Genomic DNA, 20,819 nt, shown 5'->3' with positions numbered 1-20,819 from the left:
TGCGATGCTAATGTGTTGCTAGCTAGAAGACAGCGGTACTGGCTTCAATGCACTTTAACAGTTTGAGATGTAAGAAATGTGTCTCGAGACCTTCCATAAACAAGTCTAAGCTGTCTGTTGATTCAATTGAACATTTAAAAACATAAACATAAAAATAACAAAAATATGCAATCTTTATTTAGTGTTATTAAGAGGGTGTGTGCAATCTTTTTAAGATGGAGTAAAGTGTAACCATTAGTATTGATACAAACGTTCACCGAAGTAATTACTTACCACCTTGCTTTAATCGTCTAAAGTGAGATATTTTAGATGTGTAAACCTCTTAAAGCATTAATGTTGATTTTGGTGATATGCGTTTGTAGTATGGAGTCATTTTAGAAACGGGCTTGTATTTGTGTAAGATCCGACCCCATCACCAAAATGGATGCTTTCTCCACCTCCTGCATTCTATTCCTGTCATTCCTGTCCCTTTTTTTGTTTGCGTTTGATTCATTTAAACATGTTATAAATATACATATATATATATATTATATATGTGTTAATGTTTTCTTTTCTTTCTCTTTTTTTTATACAAAGCATGATTTCGTTTTATGGAGGAAAGACGTTTCTGAGGTCATGAGGCAAACCGGAAGAGTTTTTTTGGGGGAGAAAATAATGGTTCCGTGTTTAATCTGCTGTGGACCCCATTTATCCGCAGGTTTTGCCCTCTTAATGCAGCAACACAGAAAGCTAGTAGTGTGCGTTCTGAGCAAAGGAAAAAATAAAAAAAAGAATCCAGGTAGATTATATTCCTCATGTATGCTGTGTTGTAAATCGATATTTTCTTATTATGAAAAAACTGAATAATAATTAAATAAAAAGTATTTTCTTAACGTTGCTTCCATTGTTTCTTGATTGTCCAGTGTTTAAGTGGATGGTGCTGCATGGGCGGCTTTTTTTTGTAGATCCACGTTTGGCCCCCAGGGGGCGGCATCGGCTCATGTTCTAAATCGGTACGGTCTACTCTGGCCCTTTTCTAGCGCATCGTGGGATGAATTAAAATATTACGGTTTAATATCCTGTGATGTCTACTAAAGGAGGAGGGACAACTTTCTAAAATCTAATATCTTTGAGATCATGACAGTTAAAGGGATACTTCACCGGTGGAGATATGAAGGTTATAGGAAGTAAGTATTATAAATGTGCAAAAGAAAATTAAATCGGTTCATCCTAGCCTGAGAAAAGGCAGAAAGTGTCTCCCTGGCTCAAAAGAAAGAAATCGTCCAACTACCACAGTGCATTGCAACCGCCTGCGTCCGTTTGGAGAGGGTAGGATGGCTGTTCAGCTGCAGACGCAGCAGCCTCCTTCTATATTTGTGTCAATTCTTCCTGGCTGTATTCTGGCTCGTACAATTAGCCCTGAATGTCAGAATCTAACAATAGATTTTCAAAAACCACTTCGGCTGTTTCACATTTTCAAATTTGTTCTCGAGCCAAGAGATTTAGAAACATGGCGAACATTGTGTTCACATCTCGTACGCGAGCTCCCGCCCCCCCTCATTCCTTATTGGTGGGCTCACACATTTGCGTCACCAATGGTTTGAAGTCCTCGGCCCTTCTAGCAGGCAAGCAAGTTTTACTGAGATGATGTCAAACGCGTCATCTCAGGAGAAAATGAGATCAGGAAAGCTGGGCTAAGAGAAGACTGGGTTAGACTGAGGGGAAAAAAAACTTTTTTATATATTACAATAGCGATTTTATAATGATAGAACGCCTGTTCTGAATCGCTGAAGTATCCCTTTAAATTCCTTTTTAGTTTGTTTTAAAGGGAAATATTGCAGAAAAATGGAACAACCTATATAATTGATTAATTGACATGTATACAATTTTTTATTTAAATATATTCAGTGTGTTTTTCCTTGAATCATTGTTGCATATTGGTACGTTTGTCCTACATTAAAATGTAGAGTTTATCATGACAGCCCTATGACTACCTCTGCCGGAAACTCCCTTCCCAGAGTGTGGGGCAATTCTAGAGCATTCCTTGCTACGGCTTCGGACTTTAGTCTTGTGAACCAAGGTCATTTCCAAATCCTACTCTGGATTATAGTTACCTTTGATCAACTGAAATGGTGTGAAAGAAGAACCGATTGGTTTCTCTGATATTAATCCATAGCGTTCAATAGCACATTCGCTCATGACCCTATACACATAGATGAAGCTGGAACCTTCCTCGGTATTACCATTAAAGATTGTCTGTGCAGTTCAGACCTGATCGATGCAGGCAAGCTGACTCTGCGTTCAAAACTTGGTGTGTCTGTCAGGACCCTGAGAACCTTTGACCGGTGCACCATTGAGAGCATACTCTCAGCCTTTGGACGGCCCGGTTTAGCGGCTGATCGCAAGGCCTTCCAGAGGGTGGGGAACGAGAGCAAAGCGCATCATGGGCTGCCTTCTCCCCTCTGATCAAGGCATCTACCCCACACAATGCCTTTTGAGAGCACAGAGTAAAGCAAGATCTCAGCCACCCAGGCTATGGGTGCCGTTGTCTGGTCAATGCTCCAGGAGCATTCTAGCACAGACTATCTCACAAACTCACTCAGGAACTTTCAGCAACACTTAAAGTATTGATCAAATGAACAATCATGCTATGCTCAATTGGAACTGCAACGTCCACGTTACTCACTATGAATTTACTCATTCATTTGCACATCTCAATTTTGCATTTATAATATTTTATCTTTATTGTTACTCCCCATTTGTCGGTAACACCCAGGATACATATGCTATGTTATTATGTTTCCATTCTCTGGAATGCGGCTAATGCAGCGATTTCTACTGTGTATACCACCTTTGACCTTTATTTGTTTTATATCTCCTTTTATGTATTTGTTGCTTGCCATGATGTCACAAGTTATACAGCATATGATTCAAACACCTGTGTGTGTGTGTGTGTGTGTGTGTGTGTGTGTGTGTGTGTGTGTGTGTGTGTGTGTGTGTGTGTGTGTGTGTGTGTGTGTGTGTGTGTGTGTGTGTGTGTGTGTGTGTGTTTAAATACATATTTATTTTTTGCGTTTATGTAAAATATTGATTATTTTGTTCCGTGCAGTTTGCTCAGCACCTTCTGTACTTGCCACATCACCGCTGTATGCGTCTGTGTCCATGCACATATGTACAGTATGTACATCTATCTATGTACGTCTATTGGTAACTTCATTGCTATGCACAAGTTGTGCTTAAACTTCTACAGTATGTCTTTCTCTTTAATTGTCAGTCAGTCTCTTTAACTGTCCGTTTGTATGTCCCTGTCTGTCTCTATAACTGTCTCTGTCTCTATAATTATCTATCTGTCCATCTATCTTTCTGTTTCTAGAACAATCTGTCTGTCCATATAGCTGCCTGTCTATCTCTCTGTCTATAACTGTATCTGTCTGTCTCTAAAACTATATCTATCCATCTACCTTTCTGTCTATCTGTCTGTCTCTGTAACTATATGTCTTTCTGTCTGTCTCTAAAACCATCTGTCTGGCATCCATCTCTGCATGTCTTCCAGTCTGTCTTGTTTTAACACAGCATGCTGGTTTTTAAATACAAGTCATATTGGATCTGGTAAGGGATATGGGGCATCTTGCTCTAGAATGCCGACTGTAGATAATGGGATTCAAACCCACAACCCTTGAGTTAGGAGTCAAACATTGAAAAGAACAACTAACTAGACTATTGCATATCAGGTTGTTTCAAAGGCATTTTGATAAAAAGTAAAACAATTAAATAAATGTCTAAGTAAATAAGATTCAGAGTTTATTTCGTTACTATTCAGGATATTAGGGCGAGACTAAATGTGGAAAGATGTCATTGGGTCAATCGGAATTGCATTTTCGTTCTTACTTCCTGCTGCTTGAGTCAATCAGATTCCAACTGTGCTATCATTAGTTGGAATGTTATTCCCCGCCCTCTGAGACATGGTGATTCAACTGAGAATATTCTTAAATCTTAGATCATCAATTTAGGTAAAACATAGACTTCGACATGAGTTATATGTTAATTCATATTTATCAAGGATAAAGAATAATGAAATGTCAACAGAGTGGTAGTAATATACATATAATGTAATGTAATGTAAAAAAACTCAGTAGATATTTATGCTTTTCAAAAAAACAATTGGCTTGAGGATATATATATATATATATATATATATATATATATATATATATATATTTCAACTTTATTAACCCCGGTTTCCATTTGTCTACACATACAATACACAGTACACTGATAGTCCACAGTACATTGATAATTTGATTTGTCAAAGTCAAAGATTTCACGTAAAAAAAGGTGCACAAAACTAATGAGCGACTTCCCCGATGGCCATGAGGGCCCAGATGCGTGCTTGGAACAGAGAGATCTCATCTAATCTTGAGTATTTAGAAACGTGACTATAAGTTGTGCAAAAAAGTGTTTGTCCGTTTTTGTACTCAGAGGCAAAACAATAAACGTATCAAGAAGTTACAATTTCTGGTTAACAATGAAAGTTTGGCTAACCTGACGTAGAGAGGATTGTTGACAAAACTTAAATCTTTGGTCAGCTGACAAGGAAGGAAATTGAGGACGACATTTGATTCAAACTACAAACAAAAAGTCAAGTTGGTGCATTTTTGTATCAAAATAAATAGAAACGCTGGACAATTGGAAGCGCGCATGTCAGTTGGTCGCTATTTCATTACACTTTACACAGAGAATGAATCTGTGTTTCTATTCACTAAATAAAAAACAAGGAAGATAAAAATGTACGAACCACAAGCACCAACACATTCACAGAGACGTGTCAAGGTGGTCACACACAAGGGTTTGATAAATGTAACCTTTGCTCCATTTGTGGACTCTCGCTCTGTCTGTTTCCCTCTCTCCCTCTCTCTCTCTCTCCCCCTCTCTCTCCTGGCCTTTTTACCCCTCACCTCTTTAGTTAGCCCTGCTAGGAGGCACTGATTTGAAGCTGAACTCTGACCTCTCCCACCTACCCCCACCCCCTCCCAGATACACACAAATAACGGATCGGGCTTTATAACGTTTCAAACATGATGTGATGTTACAAGGGTTCCAAAACGGTAGAGAGATCAATTTCCGCTTGCTTTGGGTAACTAAGTTACTAACAAACTACCAAGGGAATGGATTTTAATGTGAGTGGACGATTATCGTTAACGGAAATAGGTTCTCATAATAATATTAGTTTTCTAGAACACAAAACGTATTGTGTCCTAACTAATCTAGCTAACCCTGATTACAGGAATGTAATTCGTGCCATGATGGCACTTTGACCTAGTTATGGAAGAGACCCGTTCAAGGCTTCAAAATTAGGCACAGTGGAGAAATTCTCCCTCTCTAATCTCGTGTCCGACTGACGCCAATCAGTGTCCCCAATTCCTTGTTTTCAACCACACAGTTTAGAATTTCTAATCGCCCAATCAGATACATCCTGTGCTAATAGATAGTACCTGATCATAGAAAATCAACATAATAATCACTAATCTTCAAGTATTTGTATACGGGGTCTGAGGCTACGAGCCACGTAATGCTGGTTATCGAAAAGAGAATCCTGAGAAGGTCTTGGTTGGAAGCTTTATAAAGAGCAGATTATGGCTTGATGTTAGGTCACTTTGAGAGCATTCTCTAGTACTTTACTGGTTCCTTCAAAGCCCGATGGGTTGTGGAGCAGTGACCAGCCCTGTGGAGGGAAAGAGGAAAAACACACGTGAATAAGCATAAGAATTATAGGTACAAGTATATCTACAGGTGTAAGCATAGCTACAGGTAAAGTAACAGGTACGTAGCTACAGATATGACAGGTAGTATATGGCATAGCTACAGGTAAAGTATCAGGTAGTATATCTACAGGCGTGGCTACAGCCAGGTATAACAGGTAGTGTATCTACAGGTGTGGCTACACATATAACAGGTAGTATATCTACAGGCATAGCTAGAGGTAACAGTATATCTACAGGCATGGCTACAGGTGAAGAAACAGGTAGTATATCTACAGGCGTAGCTACAGGTATAAGAGGAAGTATATCTACAGGCGTAGCTACAGGTATAAGAGGAAGTATATCTACAGGCGTAGCTACAGGTAAAGTAACAGAACGTATATATCTACAGGTGTGGCTACAGATAAATTAACAGTATATTTACAGGCGTAGCTACAGGTAAAGTAAAATTATTTCTACATGCGTAGCTACTGGTAAAGTACTGTACAAGTATATCCATAGGCATAGCTACAGGTAAAGTAACAGTATATTTACAGGCATAGATACAGACCTAACATATAGTATATCAACATGCGTGGCTACAGGTATAACAGGTAGTATAGTGTACCTGCAGAGTCCCGTGGAGCACTCGTAGTTGCTATGACAGTAGGCCCCCAGGGGCTTGCTGTTCATCAGCCTCCAGAGGGGCGTCATACGGGCCACCCTTCGCAGGACAGGAGCCCGTTCCACCTCCAGGGTCCCGGGACCATCGTCAGATCCAGGAGAGGGTGACACCGCACGGTGGAACGGACAGGAGACCACCTGCCACATCGAAACAGTTCGAGAAACATAAGCATACACATCCGTAGCACACAGATAGTATTCAAATGCATGCAGCAAAAAGTTTTCACAAAACATCGCACATAAATACACACACACACACACACACACACACACACACACACACACACACACACACACACACACACACACACACACACACGCACAAACACGCACGCACACGCACAAAATCATGCAGTTTAAAAAAATGTAAAGAAAAGTCTTGCACATAAAAGCGATGAAATATCCAAATCTTAAGGCTACTTTCTACTTAAAAAGTGAATCTACTGAAAGGGCTAAGACATTTCCCGGCGGTATTGTGACTTACCTGCTGGGTCAGAACGAGCAGCGCCAGTAACAGCGGGGTCGTCATCCTTGTCCAGCTGGAATACTTTAATTCTTGCATCTTCAGACTCTTCAAATCTCCGATCAAATAAGAGAATGGCTTCAGTTGTGTCGACGCAGAAAGGAGCCCCAGATGAAGTCTTGGACGCTTATACTATCCACTGCGATGGATCGCCCTGTGATCTATCGGCCTAATCGAGGCAATCAATGTTTTTCTTTCTTAGACTGATTAAAGGATCAATACATGTATAGACACTCGATAAACGTGTCTAATACCACCATTAACACGTGTGTGCTCTTCTTAACAACTTACTATTCGACTATACTGTTGTCTTGGATACTCGGAACGGCAGGTATTCCTTTGAAATTCCGTTCTGTTTTCGGGTTTTCCTCCTCTCTCCGGGTTCGTGGTTGGATGAAGTGACATCTAACAGGTTGGTGCGTGTGCTCACTTTACTCTGATTCAGCAAAACCCAGCTGTGGCTCAGAGCAATACGACTGTGATTTTATACAGGCCTCTCCTCCACCTCTCCCCCTGCCCCCCTCCCCTCTGCTCCCGGAGAGAGAGAGAGAGAGAGAGAGAGAGAGAGAGAGAGAGAGAGAGAGAGAGAGAGAGAGAGAGGCAGTGAGACCAGCAAAGAGTGAGAGAGATAGAGAGCGAGAAAGTCCAAGATATTGAGAGAGATAGAGAGAGAGAGAGAGAGAGAGAGAGAGAGAGAGAGAGAGAGAGAGAGAGAGAGGCAGTGAGACCAGCAAAGAGTGAGAGAGATAGAGAGCGAGAAAGTCCAAGATATTGAGAGAGAGAGAGAGAGAGAGAGAGAGAGAGAGAGAGAGAGAGATATAATGATATAGGTTAAGCACACATTAGGTAATTCATTTTTCTGTCTGCCTGTCACAGGTCTAATGTCCAAACAAAAACACACACACGCGCACACACACGCGCACACACACGCGCACACACGCACACACACACACACACACACACACACACACACACACACACACACACACACACACACACACACACACAGAAGCTATTTATAGACCGTCTACTTAATATATTGAGCAGTTTTCTCATGTAAGGAACTATCTGTACCAAATACAGGCATACACACACAGAAGCTCACAGACGAGAGAGAGCAAGAGAGAGAGAGAGAGGGGGGGGACACACACACACACACACACATAGGGACAAGACAGCTCTGTCTGTAAAATAAGACTGACTGTCGGCTTGTCTGTCTGTCTGTCTGTCTGTCTGTCTGTCTGTCTGTCTGTCTGTCTGTCTGTCTGTCTGTCTGTCTGTCTGTCTGCCATGGCCTTGCCAGTGAATAAAGTGTCATCGACCCCACTAGCAGTTCAAGTATATGAGCGTGTGGTCAAGATCGCTGCTTCTGATTGGTCCCCAGGCAAAGGGACTGTTGCCTAACATCCAGCTTTCACAACAGGTTACACACAGATGCTTGCATGAGCACCGACACTCGCACATGTACATGAGAACTGAAAGAAATGCTCACACACACACACACATGCATGATGCACACATACATTACCACATGCCTTTGTGTAAAAAAAAAAACATTCATATGCGTTGCACACTAGTCAAAGCATTTCAGTGTGGAGCATTGAAAAGTGACACACGCACCACGGAATGACGACCTTGTGAGGACTTTGTCAATGCATGGGCTGAGCTTGAGGGAGGAGCTGAACACATTCCTCAAACCTCCACTGTGTTACCGCTGAGAGATCCCGGGATTACTGAGTCATCTTCCTCATGTCCGGCCGCTGGGGGTCCGTGGGGGTCCCCACCATTCTGGACTCAGCAGGCCATCTGAGCCCCTTATGAACACACATCATAATCTGCTGACTCCTTTGACAATCCGATTGGCAGGCCCTGTGTGTGTGTGTGTGTGTGTGTGTGTGTGTGTGTGTGTGTGTGTGTGTGTGTGTGTGTGTGTGTGTGTGTGTGTGTGTGTGTGTGTGTGTGTGTGTGCGTGTGCCTGTGCGTGTGTGTATGTGTGTTATATTACACTACTAGCCTTTTCATCAGTTGTTTATCACTCATCAACTCCAGTCCCTCAGTGTAACTAATATAATACGAATAGAAAGGCATAGTGAGAGAACAGTGGCATGCACTATTCTTGTGCAACTGATAAGCCATATGTAATTATGTACATTAAAAGCCAGTTTGATTTTTGGAGACAACAGTTGATCTTAAATCTTGCCTGTTTAAAGTGGGGCACGAGTTCAACTTATTCGAAAATGATCGTGAAGTGTTCTGTGTTTCCATGGAGACCCTTTTGGAATTAGAAGGTTGGACTTTGAGGCAGTTGGCAGGGGACTGAATTCGATATCAAAATGAGTCTGGATCAATGCTGCTGGATTTTTATGGAGTCAGTTTCCTGCCATAATTCAAACCTGAAAAAGTTTCAAAGGCTTGTAAGTCTGGGTTTGAAAACTCAACACCTTGTAAAAAAGGTTTTGCAACACTGAAAAAAGAGATTATAACCTGAAAAAAAATAAAAATAAAATTCAAACATCTGTAAACATGATTTTGTGTTCTATTTTATCTTCTTCATCATTTTCACCAACACATTTTCAAAGTTCAAACAATTTCACCAGCGCATTTGCAGAGTTTCAAATCTGGCACTGTTCTAACGGTGTATTTCATTGTTGCCCGGTTTTGAAACCTTGTAAATGGGATTCTGCAAACAGGTGTTCATACATTGAGAAATACGTTTTGAAAGGTTGAATATTTAGTTTTAAAAACTTGTAAAGGTGTATGTTTACGACATTGCAACGCATTTTTTCAGAACTGACTTTTCAGCACTGACTGTTCAGAGATTTGAGCGCAAGCTTTGAGTCACGTGAATATTGGCAGTGTTCTGACGCCACTCGTTTTGAAACTCCTGACAGTCGAATCTGAAAACGTTCCTGGGGGCGGGACCATTTAGCTCTAAACCTATTGGTTGCTCTCGGCTGACGTACATTCCAATCACATGTGCCGTTCACCGGGCTGTTCGTGATTGACAGTGCTCTGCCGATGACACGAATAACAACGGGTTGATTTTGCGGTTGATTTTGATTTCCATTTTCTGGAACCAGAGTCTCATCTCCATAGGACGCGACTAGCAAGGACGCGTCCTAGTAAGGCTGCAGCCTTCACTTTGGGAAACAGCCATGGTTCCAGAAAATGGAAATAAAAATCAACCGTGAAAGTCGCTTGTTATTTGTGTCATCGGCAGAGCACTGTCAATCACGCACAGCCCAGTGAACGGCACATGTGATGGGAATGTACGTCAGCCGAGAGCAACCAATAGGTTTAGAGCTAAATGGTCCCGCCCCCAGGAACGTTTTCAGATTCGACTGTCATGAGTTTCAAAACGAGTGGCGTCAGAACACTGCCAATATTCACGTGACTCAAAGCTTGTGCCTGTGTGGTCAAATCTCTGAAAAGTCAGTGCTGAAAAGTCAGTTCTGAAAAAATACGTTGTAATGTCGTAAACGTACACCTTTACAAGTTTTTAAAACTAAATATTCAACCTTTCAAAACGTATTTCTCAATGTATGAACACCTGTTTGCAGAATCCCATTTACAAGGTTTCAAAACCGGGCAACAATGAAATACACTGTTAGAACAGTGCCAGATTTGAAACTCTGCAAATGCGCTGGTGAAATTGTTTGAACTTTGAAAATGTGTTGGTGAAAATGATGAAGAAGATAAAATAGAACACAAAATCATGTTTACAGATGTTTGAATTTTAGTTATATATTTTTTCAGGTTATAATCTCTTTTTTCAGTGTTGCAAAACCTTTATTACAAGGTGTTGAGTTTTCAAACCCAGACTTACAAGCCTTTGAAACTTTTTTTTTCAGGTTTGAATTATGGCAGGAAACTGACTCCATAGATTTTTGCCGGTCCTCTGTTCCTCACCACAAATGTGCCGTTGTATAACCATATCAGTTACTAACGGTGAGGCATTCTGGGAAATCGCTTGGGTTCCAGGAAGTGGACGAATGTCTTCCTGTATAACCTTTGGTTAATCACGCTAACGTTGAACGATGTTGCAGCTCTATTAAATTTACACTGAATTATATTACTGTGTAGATATTAGTAGATGCTTTCCGCCAAAGAGACTTACACTCAATTCAGATTCAGGTCAATAAGGAGCAGGTAGGGGTGAGAGGTCATAGACTGTGAGCATTGGGGACCGAACCCACTGCTGCTAGTACTGCTCACTGTTTGCTGTTCCAGGGAAGTAGCGTTCTGTGTGTGTGTGTTCTGTGTGCATGCTCTGTGTGCGGGTCCTGTGTGTGTGTATTCTGGCAGCAGCCCGGTCGGCTCAGAGGTTCACTCAAAGATGGGTCAGAATGCACGCGCCCACACACACACACACACACACACACACACACACACACACACACACACACACACACACACACACACACGCACGTACACAAAGTAACTCACAAAAACATAATATATGTCAGATTCCTCTAAAATGGCAATGCTTCGCTCTCTCTCGCTCTCTCTTCTACAGGCATGATCAATTTATGACCCACTGCCTGGAACGTTATTCACTAAGGACTTTGCGTGCGTATGTGTGTGTATTTGTGTGTGTGTGTATGTATTTTTACAGTCAACTTCCCCGTCAAATGTTACTGTAAGAGGCGTGTGTGTATTCTTGGAAACCTTTGAATCCCTCCAGGACATTCTCACTTCAGACCATCCATCGCAGGGCTCTATTGAGTTCAGTGTGACGCCACATTTGGAACTAAAATAAATGGTCCTGTCCAATACTGACCATTTCTATAGGGTATATGATGATCATATAGAATTATAAATATATCACTGTCTTTTTTCAAAGGGGTTTACCCTAAAAAGAATTGCTTAGGTATCGATTTACAATTGCAGAATTATCTTATTATAATTCAATGTTTCGCCTTAGTAACAGCTTAGTAACCAATTACAGGGAACGCACAAACAGAGCCTTGGGTAATCCATCTTTAAATGATATGTAGACATGTCAAACCTCAAATACCTGCTCTTTCACCTAGTGTCAGTCTGTCCGTCTATATGTCTGTGATATCAGGGGTGTTACCTACCTAGCGATGATGTCATTGGCAAACAGTGAGGCAGCAATAACTAACCCGATCTATATCAGCTGATGAAAGTTCTTGATTCAAGTAAATGTTTTACTGTGGAAATGTAGTGGGCACTCATATGTCCAGGACTGTTAATTGTATTTAACTTACTCCGGCAAGCAGTTTTATTTGACTTTAGGTGATTAAACATGCACCCATACCTTTGGCACTCTAGCCCATAAATGATAAACACAAGAAAATACACAATTTATACCACATTGGCATGCTATCTGGTAGGCATAAAGGTGCATCAAAAGGCTAGCTCACAGGTCATTTCAAAGGCCAGTCGTGGTGTGTGTGTCACGTGTGTGTGTCCTCACCTGACCAGAGTCAGACTGATAAGACTCTCGGGCTGATTGAGGCTGCACACCTGTGGTACATTGGGCAATCAATGCACACAGGTTTAACCAGCCGTCGCCACACACCCTTAAGGGCTCCAGTTGAATAGTCCAAAAATAGCGGGCTGTGTCTCTTCCTAATATCACGAGGCCAAGGAGAGGTGTGAACGATAATTCATTAGCACTAAGGAGAAGAAAACTGTGGTGTTGGGAATCAGACTGCAATTACAATCTTTGTGTTGTCATGGTGATCGTTTGTTTTGTGAACGGCTGAATGGTGCGTGGCTTGGTTGACGCCTCAAGGTTTTGTGGGAAGCCATTTTTTTCCTTTCCTCTCGCAAAGGATGGTCCCGTCTTCCCTATGCTGAAGGCGATGAGTAAGGAAGCGTTGAAGCACCATTCCTTGGCATTAAGAGAATTTGACCAGCTCATATCATGGCTGACACTACGATACTTCCGAGTTATTTCTCTGTCAGAAACCTTCATAAGCTAAAACTACAATTTGACCGCAGGCAGGAAGAGCTCTGTCATGTTGGGATTGCACACATACTCTTCTGCTCTTTACAAACTCGGCTGCAATAAAGCGGTTTATACATCAACAAGCCGTGTCCTCGACATATGGTCAACTATCAGTGATACGAATCAGACGTGTTTGTGTAAAAATTTAAAACAACGCACATTTATTTGTATATAATAAAGATACTGTGGGTGATGTGTCCGCATTCCTTACTCTCCAGCTTCCTCTCTCATGATGACGACAAGGTCAAGGGGAAATGGAGTAAAAAGTTTTTAGGAAACATGATCGCAACCTGTTGAATTGTAACCGTAAATTATTATCTACTGCAGCTAGGGAATTTATTTCAATTCATTTGTTTTCCTTTTTTTTGTAGTTGTAGTCATATTTTGATTTTTTTTTAATGGATTATTGAATTGATTAAATTGTATTCATCATGACAATGAGCCTATTTAAATATTTTATCAGTCATAATGTCTCAAATTATGACATCACTATGTGGAAGCCAAAAAGCCTAGTTTTGAGATGACGAAAGAGTGCCATCTATTGGCCAATGCATCTATTTATTGATTGATTATCTACTTACGAGATGTAAATTATTTTATATATCATCTTATTGCAGTTCAAGCAAATGTATTTTTAGAATAAATAAAATAGTTGGATTCAATTATTTTTTATTATTAAGTATCAATTTAATTTTGACACATTAACGAAATGCAGTGTTTGAATCTAAATTTAGCGCAACATAAAGGCAATATTAGAACATAACAGAAATACGTAAACGAGTTCCTTCGCAGGAAAGTTCTGGAGTTCACTTGTTCGGCGTCTCTGACCTGCTGTCTCTGACCTGGCAGACACTTAAAATAAAGGTGTATTCTTCGGTCCAAACGCATTAAAGTGCGAGAACATGAGTACGTGACGTTAAGTTGAGTGCATGCTGCATTCGAGAAAACGACGGCCAAGTGCGAATTTTGTTAGGCCTATGTAAATACTGTCTTCGGTTATTACTTTGCCTCCTTCTTCTTCTGTCTCTCTTGCTTGCTACAATAAAATGTAGACATATATTATACGGATATAATAATATGAATTCCTATATGCTTAGGTATATAACACTACTTAGATTGGTCGACATAGTACTTAAATATATTCATTTATTTTATACAAATACTAGTTGCGCATGCCTGCCAAGTGACATTTCCCTATGGATATTTTAGAAAGTGGGCGGGATACAGCATCACGGCAGCCAATGGGAGCACATATTGGCTGGGGTCGCGATATTTGGTTGACAGCCCCTTGACAGTCCTCCTTGTCATCTTGAAAGTTTCCCAACCGGCAACTGATCTGTCTTCAAGTCTTCGAGTCATTGCTCCGAGACAAGCCCAGTCCCGAGTACCGACGACATGGGTCTATCTGACAGGAACTAAAACCGGTTTGTTTAAGTTTATCGCCAACGTGCGCGATAGAGCTGCCCCGTCGAAATGCGAAGCAGAAGCAACTCGGGCGTGAAATTGGACAACTATGCACGCATCGTGCACCAAACGATACTTCGACACCAAGTGAGTGATGTTGGTGTCGAGATATAATGTCACGGAAGAACAAATTACAAGTGTTTCTGTGTGTGTGTGTCGTTGTGAGCAGAATGAGCGTGTTTTAGACACACACGGGCCCCATGCGATGTGTGTCGTAAACGTGTGCATTGCATCGTTCAGTAACCGCACTTCATCGTTGTTTGTATGATACGCCCCCTCACACACACACACACACACACACACACACACACACACACACACACACACACACACACACACACACACACACACACACACACACACACACACACACACACACACACACACACACTTGAATGTAATAGTAATAATATACACTAACATTGTGTGACTGCTTCGGAAAGATACTGACATACTGATTAGTATTTGGTTTTTTTGACGTTTGATATTTATTACAACAATGGATTGCATTACACACACAACCTATTCAGCAAATATATGTCTAATGTTACACACACACACACACACACACACACACACACACACACACACACACACACACACACACACACACACACACCCTACACCTTTGCATGGCAGAACTTCCTGTTCCTTTCTCTAATTTCCAGTCCTAAAAAACAATGATCTGAGAGCTAGCAAGCTTAATGGCCAAAGTGAGGGAATTACTCCTCTGCTGCAACCAATCGGCTTGCTGCTCTCATTGGCGCTGAACATGGGTAAGATCTCTCCACCAGTCAGCTGGAGACACACACACACACACACACACACACACACACACACACCATCTACAGATTCACGCTTGACCTTCCTGTGCACGCGTTGTCTGTTTCTCTAATAAACCAAAGCAGAGTGCACACAATGCCCATGTCATCAATGCGTGCACTAAGTATTCTGTGCCGGGGTAGTTTGTGTACGTCTCCCACAATGCATCAGAAGGGTTTATTAGAACTATTATTAGGGACTCAGCAGTGAGGATACCGGTGTCAGATATCTGTCAGAGTTAGCGCACCCAAATACATGTAGGTGGTGGTGACGAGGGTGACTGACTCCCAGCTGAAAGGTTCTGGGTTCGATCCCCAAAGTCCACAGTTTACCTGTGGGCATCCTAAAGCAACCCTGCTCCTTAATGAATTCTGAGTTCACTGTGAGCGCTTTGGATAAAAGTGTCCGCTACATGACTGAAGAGTAAAATAGTAATAAGTCCTACATCCTGACCTACCTGACATAAGATAACCTGTCTGTCGCTCTGAGGGGATCTAGTAACAGGGTTCACCTTTAACCTCTCTAATTAGCTGAAATGGACACCCATAACCTGTTTCTCTCCTAGGACACGTCCCCAGCGATCTGGGTGACCCCTGAACTTCTCTCTCCCCCTAAGGACAATGTCACGGGGTTGACCTATGACCTTTGACATGTATGTGTCTTTATTAGGACCCATTGGAGGGGTTGACTTATGACCTTTGTGTGTCTCTGCCAGTGCCTTTTAGTAGCATGATTTCCGTTTGACCAGTGTCTGCTGGACCTATGAACTGGTTGACCTTTAATTGTCTATCTCTCAGCTTGGGACCCAGTGACAGCTTTAACTATGCCCTATTGCTTGACCTTTGACTTTGACTGACCTGTGTCTGTCTGTGTCTCTTCTCAAATATTGTCACAGGGGTGAATTATGAACTTTGACCTTTTGACCCCTTCTCCAGGACCCCTTTAAAGAGGTTAAACCATGACCTTACTAAAAACTATGAACTTGGACCTTTGACCCGTGTCTGTCTCTGTCTGTCTGTCTGTCTGTCTGTCTGTCTGTCTCCATCTCTCTCTCTCTCGAACCCAGTGCATGGCTAAACTATAACCTTTGACCCTTGCCTCCCTTCTCTCCAGGACCCGGTGACGGGCCTGCTGCCGGCCAGCGAGGAGCAGCCGGATGCGTGGGTGCGGGACAATGTGTACAGCGTGCTGTCGGTGTGGGGGCTGAGCCTGGCCTACCGCAAGAACGCAGACCGCGACGAGGACAAGGCCAAGGCCTACGAGCTGGAGCAGGTAGCGCCACGCCCGCCTGTGTGTTAGTGTTAGTGCAACACAGAAGTGTTCTTTGCTTAAAATATTCTCTCTCTCTCTCTCTCTCTCTCTCTCTCTCTCTCTCTCTCTCTCTCTCTCTCTCTCTCTCTCTCTCTCTCTCTCTCTCTCTCTCTCTCTCTCTCTCTCTCTCTCTCTCTCTCTCTCTCTCTCTCTCTCTCTCTCTCTCTCTCTCTCTCTCTCTCTCTCTCCCCCCAGAGTGTGGTGAAGTTGATGAGGGGGATCCTGCAGTGCATCATGAGGCAGGTATGTTAACACTCTTCTATGACTCTCATGCCCTCTCAGTCTCACTCAGTCTCTTTCTCTCTCTGCCTCTCCCCTTGTACAGAAATCCTGCACTTAGTCGCTGGATTCGCTCTCTTTAGCTAGCCGGTCACAACACTATTCCATTTTGTCTCCTCTCCCCTCTGTCCTCTTTGTTATCTCCTATCTCTTCTGTCCCCTCTCCCATCTCCCCTCTCCTCCCTTCCAGCTGGACAAGGTGGAGAAGTTCAAGCACACCAAGAGCCCTCTGGACTGTGTCCACGCCAAGTACAACACCAGGACCTGTGCCACTGTCGTCGGGGACACCGAGTGGGGACATCTGCAGGTTGACGCCACCTCCCTCTTCCTCCTCATCCTCGCTCAGATGACCGCCTCGGGTCAGTGTGTGTGTGTGTTTGCACAGAGAGAAACAGTTTTTATATTTCACTATATACTAACTAGTGCTGTCAACCGATTAAAATATTTAATCGCGATTAATCACATTAATGTCATAGTTGACTCGCGAGTAATCGCCACATTTTTTCTTCGCTAAATATCCCTTGATTTCTTTGTCCCATTAATTTTTCTCATTTTAATGTTCTTATCAACATGGAGGAGTGCATCGGCTTGCCTTGAGCAAATGTTTTTTTATTGATAACAACATTGGCATATACTGATCAAAACAGGACGATATAAAAAAAAAGCCTATAGTGCAATTAAACGATGAACATATAAACATACTGCCTTGAACATAGCAGTCAGGCTACTGCTTCTTTGTTTTGAGCCAAAGAAAAAAAAGATTCTTTATTATTATTTTTTTAATACATAAATAAATTGCGTTAATCGCGCGATAAAAAAATTAACGCTGTTAAAATTGGTTTGCGTTAACGCCGTTAATAACGCGTTTAACTGACAGCACTAATACTAACGTGTGTGTGTGTGTGTGTGTGTGTGTGTGTGTGTGTGTGTGTGTGTGTGTGTGTGTGTGTGTGTGTGTGTGTGTGTGTGTGTGTGTGTGTGTGTGTGTGTGTGTGTGTGTGTGTGTGTGTGAGATGCAGGTCTCCATGTGGTCTATACCCAGGACGAGGTGGACGTGATCCAGAACCTCATGTTCTACATCGAGGCCGCGTACAAAGTGGCTGTAAGTCTCCACCTCTTCATCCTCCTCTTCCTCCGTCTCTCTATTCAAATATTCCTCACAATACCTCAGTCTATATTATATCTCAGTCGAAACCTGGTTGTGTAGATAAGTTCAAACCTGTCCCACACACAGATGGATTCAACTTATTAATATATTGATCTTATATCGACTAATTTCTTATTCCAGTTATTGGTCATTTTGTACATTTTGTTGATGTTGTCTGAATCCTTATTTTTTTCTGGTGCTGTTAAGGATTATGGGATGTGGGAAAGAGGGGACAAGACCAACCAGGGTATCATCGAACTGAACGCCAGCTCTATAGGCATGGCTAAGGTAAACCGCGTCATTCATTTAGGGCTCAGCTGATTTTTACACACACACACACACACACACACACACACACACACACACACACACACACACACACACACACACACACACACACACACACACACACACACACACACACAAATTCCCTCTCTCTCCCACGCACACCGTGACCAAACCCAACAGACTGCAGAGTCTACGGCGCCCCTGTTGTTAAGGTTAGGGTGGTGTCATGTTTACAGAGGCTTCCTGGAATTGAGTCTCGCTCAAAAATAACACGGTACACAGTACTAGACCTTTACACACACACACACACACACACACATGCATTTATCATTATGGTATTCTTCATGCTATGCTGCAATGTGCAGTGCTTTACTATAGTTCATTATGCTATGTGCAATGCTATGCTACACTTTGCTCTAATGTACTATACTTCTAAATTGTTTATTGTTTTGTATTGTATGGAATTAATAAAGTGTGGAATAGCATAATAAATCAATTCATTCTTTACTGTGAGGTCTTGCGTTGAATTATTATGCTACACCATGCTACACTATGCTGTCTAATGCTACAATGCTATGCTACTAGGCTATGGCAAACCCTCTGCCTGCGGTGTTCTGTTGTGTCCTGCAGGCTGCGCTAGAGGCCCTGGACGAACTCAACCTGTTCGGAGCCAAAGGAGGACCTGGCTCTGTGGTGCACGCCCTGGCTGACGACATCCAGCACTGTCAGGTACACACACACACACACACACACACACACACACACACACACACACACACACTTGTGGCTGGCAGGCTAACCCCCTCATCATAACCCCCTCCCACAGTCGATCCTGTCGTCCATGTTGCCGCTGGCGTCCATGTCCAAGGAGGTGGACGCCGGTACGCTGGCCATCCTGACCTACCCCGCCTTCGCTGTGGAGGACATGGCTCTGGTCAACCTCACCAAGGAGGAGATCATCTCCAAACTACAGGTGAGACAGGCAGCCAATCATAGCCAAGGTACAGGTGAGACGGGCAGCCAATCATATCCAAGGTACAGGTGAACACTGGCAGCCAATCATAGCCAAGGTACATGTGAGACAGGCAGCCAATCATAGCCAAGGTACAGGTGAAAACAGGAAGCCAATCATAGCCAAGGTACAGGTGAACACAGGCAGCCAATCATATCCAAGGTACAGGTAAACCCAGGTAACAAATCGTGTATTCCACCTCAATATTTGTATTGTAGTTTGTGCTGTCTCAAAATGAACTCTGTTTTCTCTTATTTCATTAATTCTAACTGTATTGTCTAGCTCTAACTCTATTCTCTCTCTCTCTCTCCAGGGTCGGTATGGATGCTGCAGGTTTCTCAGGGACGGCCACAAAACTCCCAAAGAGGTAAAGAGACGGACAGACAGACAGACAGACAGACAGACCAAGAGTGAGGCAGACAGGCAAACCGACTGTCAACAAACCGGGACAGAAAAGAAAGCGAGAGAGAGAGAGAGGGAGAAACACCCAGACGGGCAGAGGGACATCCCCGAGTCTCTTCTCACACACACCGTACCGTCTTGGCTCTGAAACCCCCCATGCCGGGCCATTAATAGCATTAACAGCAGCTCCAGAGAACACTCTGTGTGTGCCGGTCACAGATCCAAAATGTCAGCCAGCTCAGGGGGATCTGGGGGGGGGTCACTGGAGCCGGCCTCAAGTTGCTCGGCTGGGGGAGTGTGTCACATAGCAGGCATACCTCTCTGTTCCCCCTCAGCCTTCCACACTGGGGCTCCCCGACCCTGGGGGTCTGCAGGACAGGGGGGGGGGGGGCGGGGGGGGCACTCTGGGTTGTCCCGTATGCAGATGGAGCGTGTGTCTGTCTGCCTGTCCCTCTCCAAGGACCCCAGCCGCCTGTACTACGAGTCAGCGGAGCTCAAGCTGTTTGAGAACATCGAGTGTGAGTGGCCCCTGTTCTGGACCTACCTCATCCTGGACGGGATCTTCACCAACAGCCCTGAACAGGTACCCCCCCCCCCCCCCAGTTGGTGTGTATGTATGTGTGTATGCTATCCATAGGTGTGTTAGTTCATGTGTTGTGTGTGTGTCTCATCAGGTACAGGAGTACCAGGAGGCGCTGGAGGGGATCCTGATCAAGCAGAAGGACGGGATCCCCCTGGTTCCGGAACTTTACAGCGTTCCACACGACAAGGTAGCGCTCGGGCTGACGTTGACAACACGAGTGGGAGAGGTTTTCAAAGGGAGTCTCTTTCTGAGTAACGGGTGACATGCTCACAACCTCGAATTCAAGGTCAAACATTGAATCAGCCCGTTTGAGAAATTAACAGTCAAAGTGTTACAGCTTAACTGGTGACCAGTCTGGTGGTGACTGGTGACTTAACAAGGTCAGCTTTGGTGACCTTGGGTGTCTTGAAAGGCGCCTCTAAATTAAATGTATTATTATTATTATTATTAACTACCACCCTTGTTGTGGAAATCCAATGCGATTCGAGCTAACTGACTAGCTTTGCTGTTAAAAAATACCATCATAGCCATCGCTAGTTTGTTTGCCTCAACAGTTTTCAATCAATCCCGTGTCTCATGTATGCTATGCTAGCTCTTCATCACACCGTCC

At 43.1% G+C, this 20,819-nt stretch overlaps 2 protein-coding genes and 1 long non-coding RNA gene across 3 annotated transcripts; 1 reads left to right on the top strand and 2 right to left on the bottom strand.

Moving 5' to 3' along the window:
• Positions 1-3,763: 3,763 nt before the first annotated feature.
• LOC132475950 (uncharacterized) lies at positions 3,764-4,949 on the bottom strand. Its single transcript, XR_009530028.1, has 2 exons — positions 4,550-4,949; positions 3,764-4,516 (listed from the first exon to the last, which is right to left on the bottom strand). It is a non-coding gene; the product is annotated as an uncharacterized LOC132475950 (long non-coding RNA).
• A 514-nt stretch (positions 4,950-5,463) lies between these two features.
• On the bottom strand, positions 5,464-7,393 carry leap2 (liver-expressed antimicrobial peptide 2). The gene is made up of 4 exons (XM_060077351.1): positions 7,216-7,393; positions 6,886-7,093; positions 6,346-6,539; positions 5,464-5,701 (listed from the first exon to the last, which is right to left on the bottom strand). Exons 2-4 carry the CDS (start codon positions 6,961-6,963, stop codon positions 5,647-5,649), a joined length of 327 nt encoding a protein of 108 aa, XP_059933334.1. The 5' UTR covers positions 6,964-7,093; positions 7,216-7,393; the 3' UTR covers positions 5,464-5,646.
• A 6,765-nt stretch (positions 7,394-14,158) lies between these two features.
• Positions 14,159-20,486, top strand: LOC132475917 (phosphorylase b kinase regulatory subunit alpha, skeletal muscle isoform-like). Its single transcript, XM_060077306.1, has 11 exons — positions 14,159-14,452; positions 16,301-16,459; positions 16,694-16,741; positions 16,968-17,136; positions 17,797-17,879; positions 18,132-18,212; positions 18,843-18,941; positions 19,039-19,185; positions 19,538-19,591; positions 20,087-20,209; positions 20,301-20,486. The coding sequence occupies exons 1-11, from the start codon at positions 14,375-14,377 to the stop codon at positions 20,469-20,471; spliced, it is 1,212 nt and encodes a 403-aa protein (XP_059933289.1). The 5' UTR covers positions 14,159-14,374; the 3' UTR covers positions 20,472-20,486.
• The last annotated feature ends 333 nt before the right edge of the window (positions 20,487-20,819 follow it).

Source organism: Gadus macrocephalus, chromosome 17, assembly GCF_031168955.1.
Source record: "Gadus macrocephalus chromosome 17, ASM3116895v1".
In the NCBI taxonomy this organism is placed as follows: Eukaryota; Metazoa; Chordata; class Actinopteri; order Gadiformes; family Gadidae; genus Gadus; species Gadus macrocephalus.
This window is presented reverse-complemented; position numbering and strand designations above follow the sequence as displayed.

Coding starts and splice junctions, on each gene's coding strand:
- leap2 (XM_060077351.1), bottom strand. CDS start 6,963: ATGCAAGAATTAAAGTATTCCAGCTGGACAAGGATGACGACCCCGCTG. Junction 6,540..6,885: donor TGCTCGTTCTGACCCAGCAG/GTAAGTCACAAT, acceptor TCGATGTGGCAG/GTGGTCTCCTGTCCGTTCCA. Junction 5,702..6,345: donor TGCTCCACGGGACTCTGCAG/GTACACTATACT, acceptor TTCCCTCCACAG/GGCTGGTCACTGCTCCACAA.
- LOC132475917 (XM_060077306.1), top strand. CDS start 14,375: ATGCGAAGCAGAAGCAACTCGGGCGTGAAATTGGACAACTATGCACGC. Junction 18,942..19,038: donor ACGACATCCAGCACTGTCAG/GTACACACACAC, acceptor CCCCTCCCACAG/TCGATCCTGTCGTCCATGTT. Junction 20,210..20,300: donor TCACCAACAGCCCTGAACAG/GTACCCCCCCCC, acceptor GTGTCTCATCAG/GTACAGGAGTACCAGGAGGC.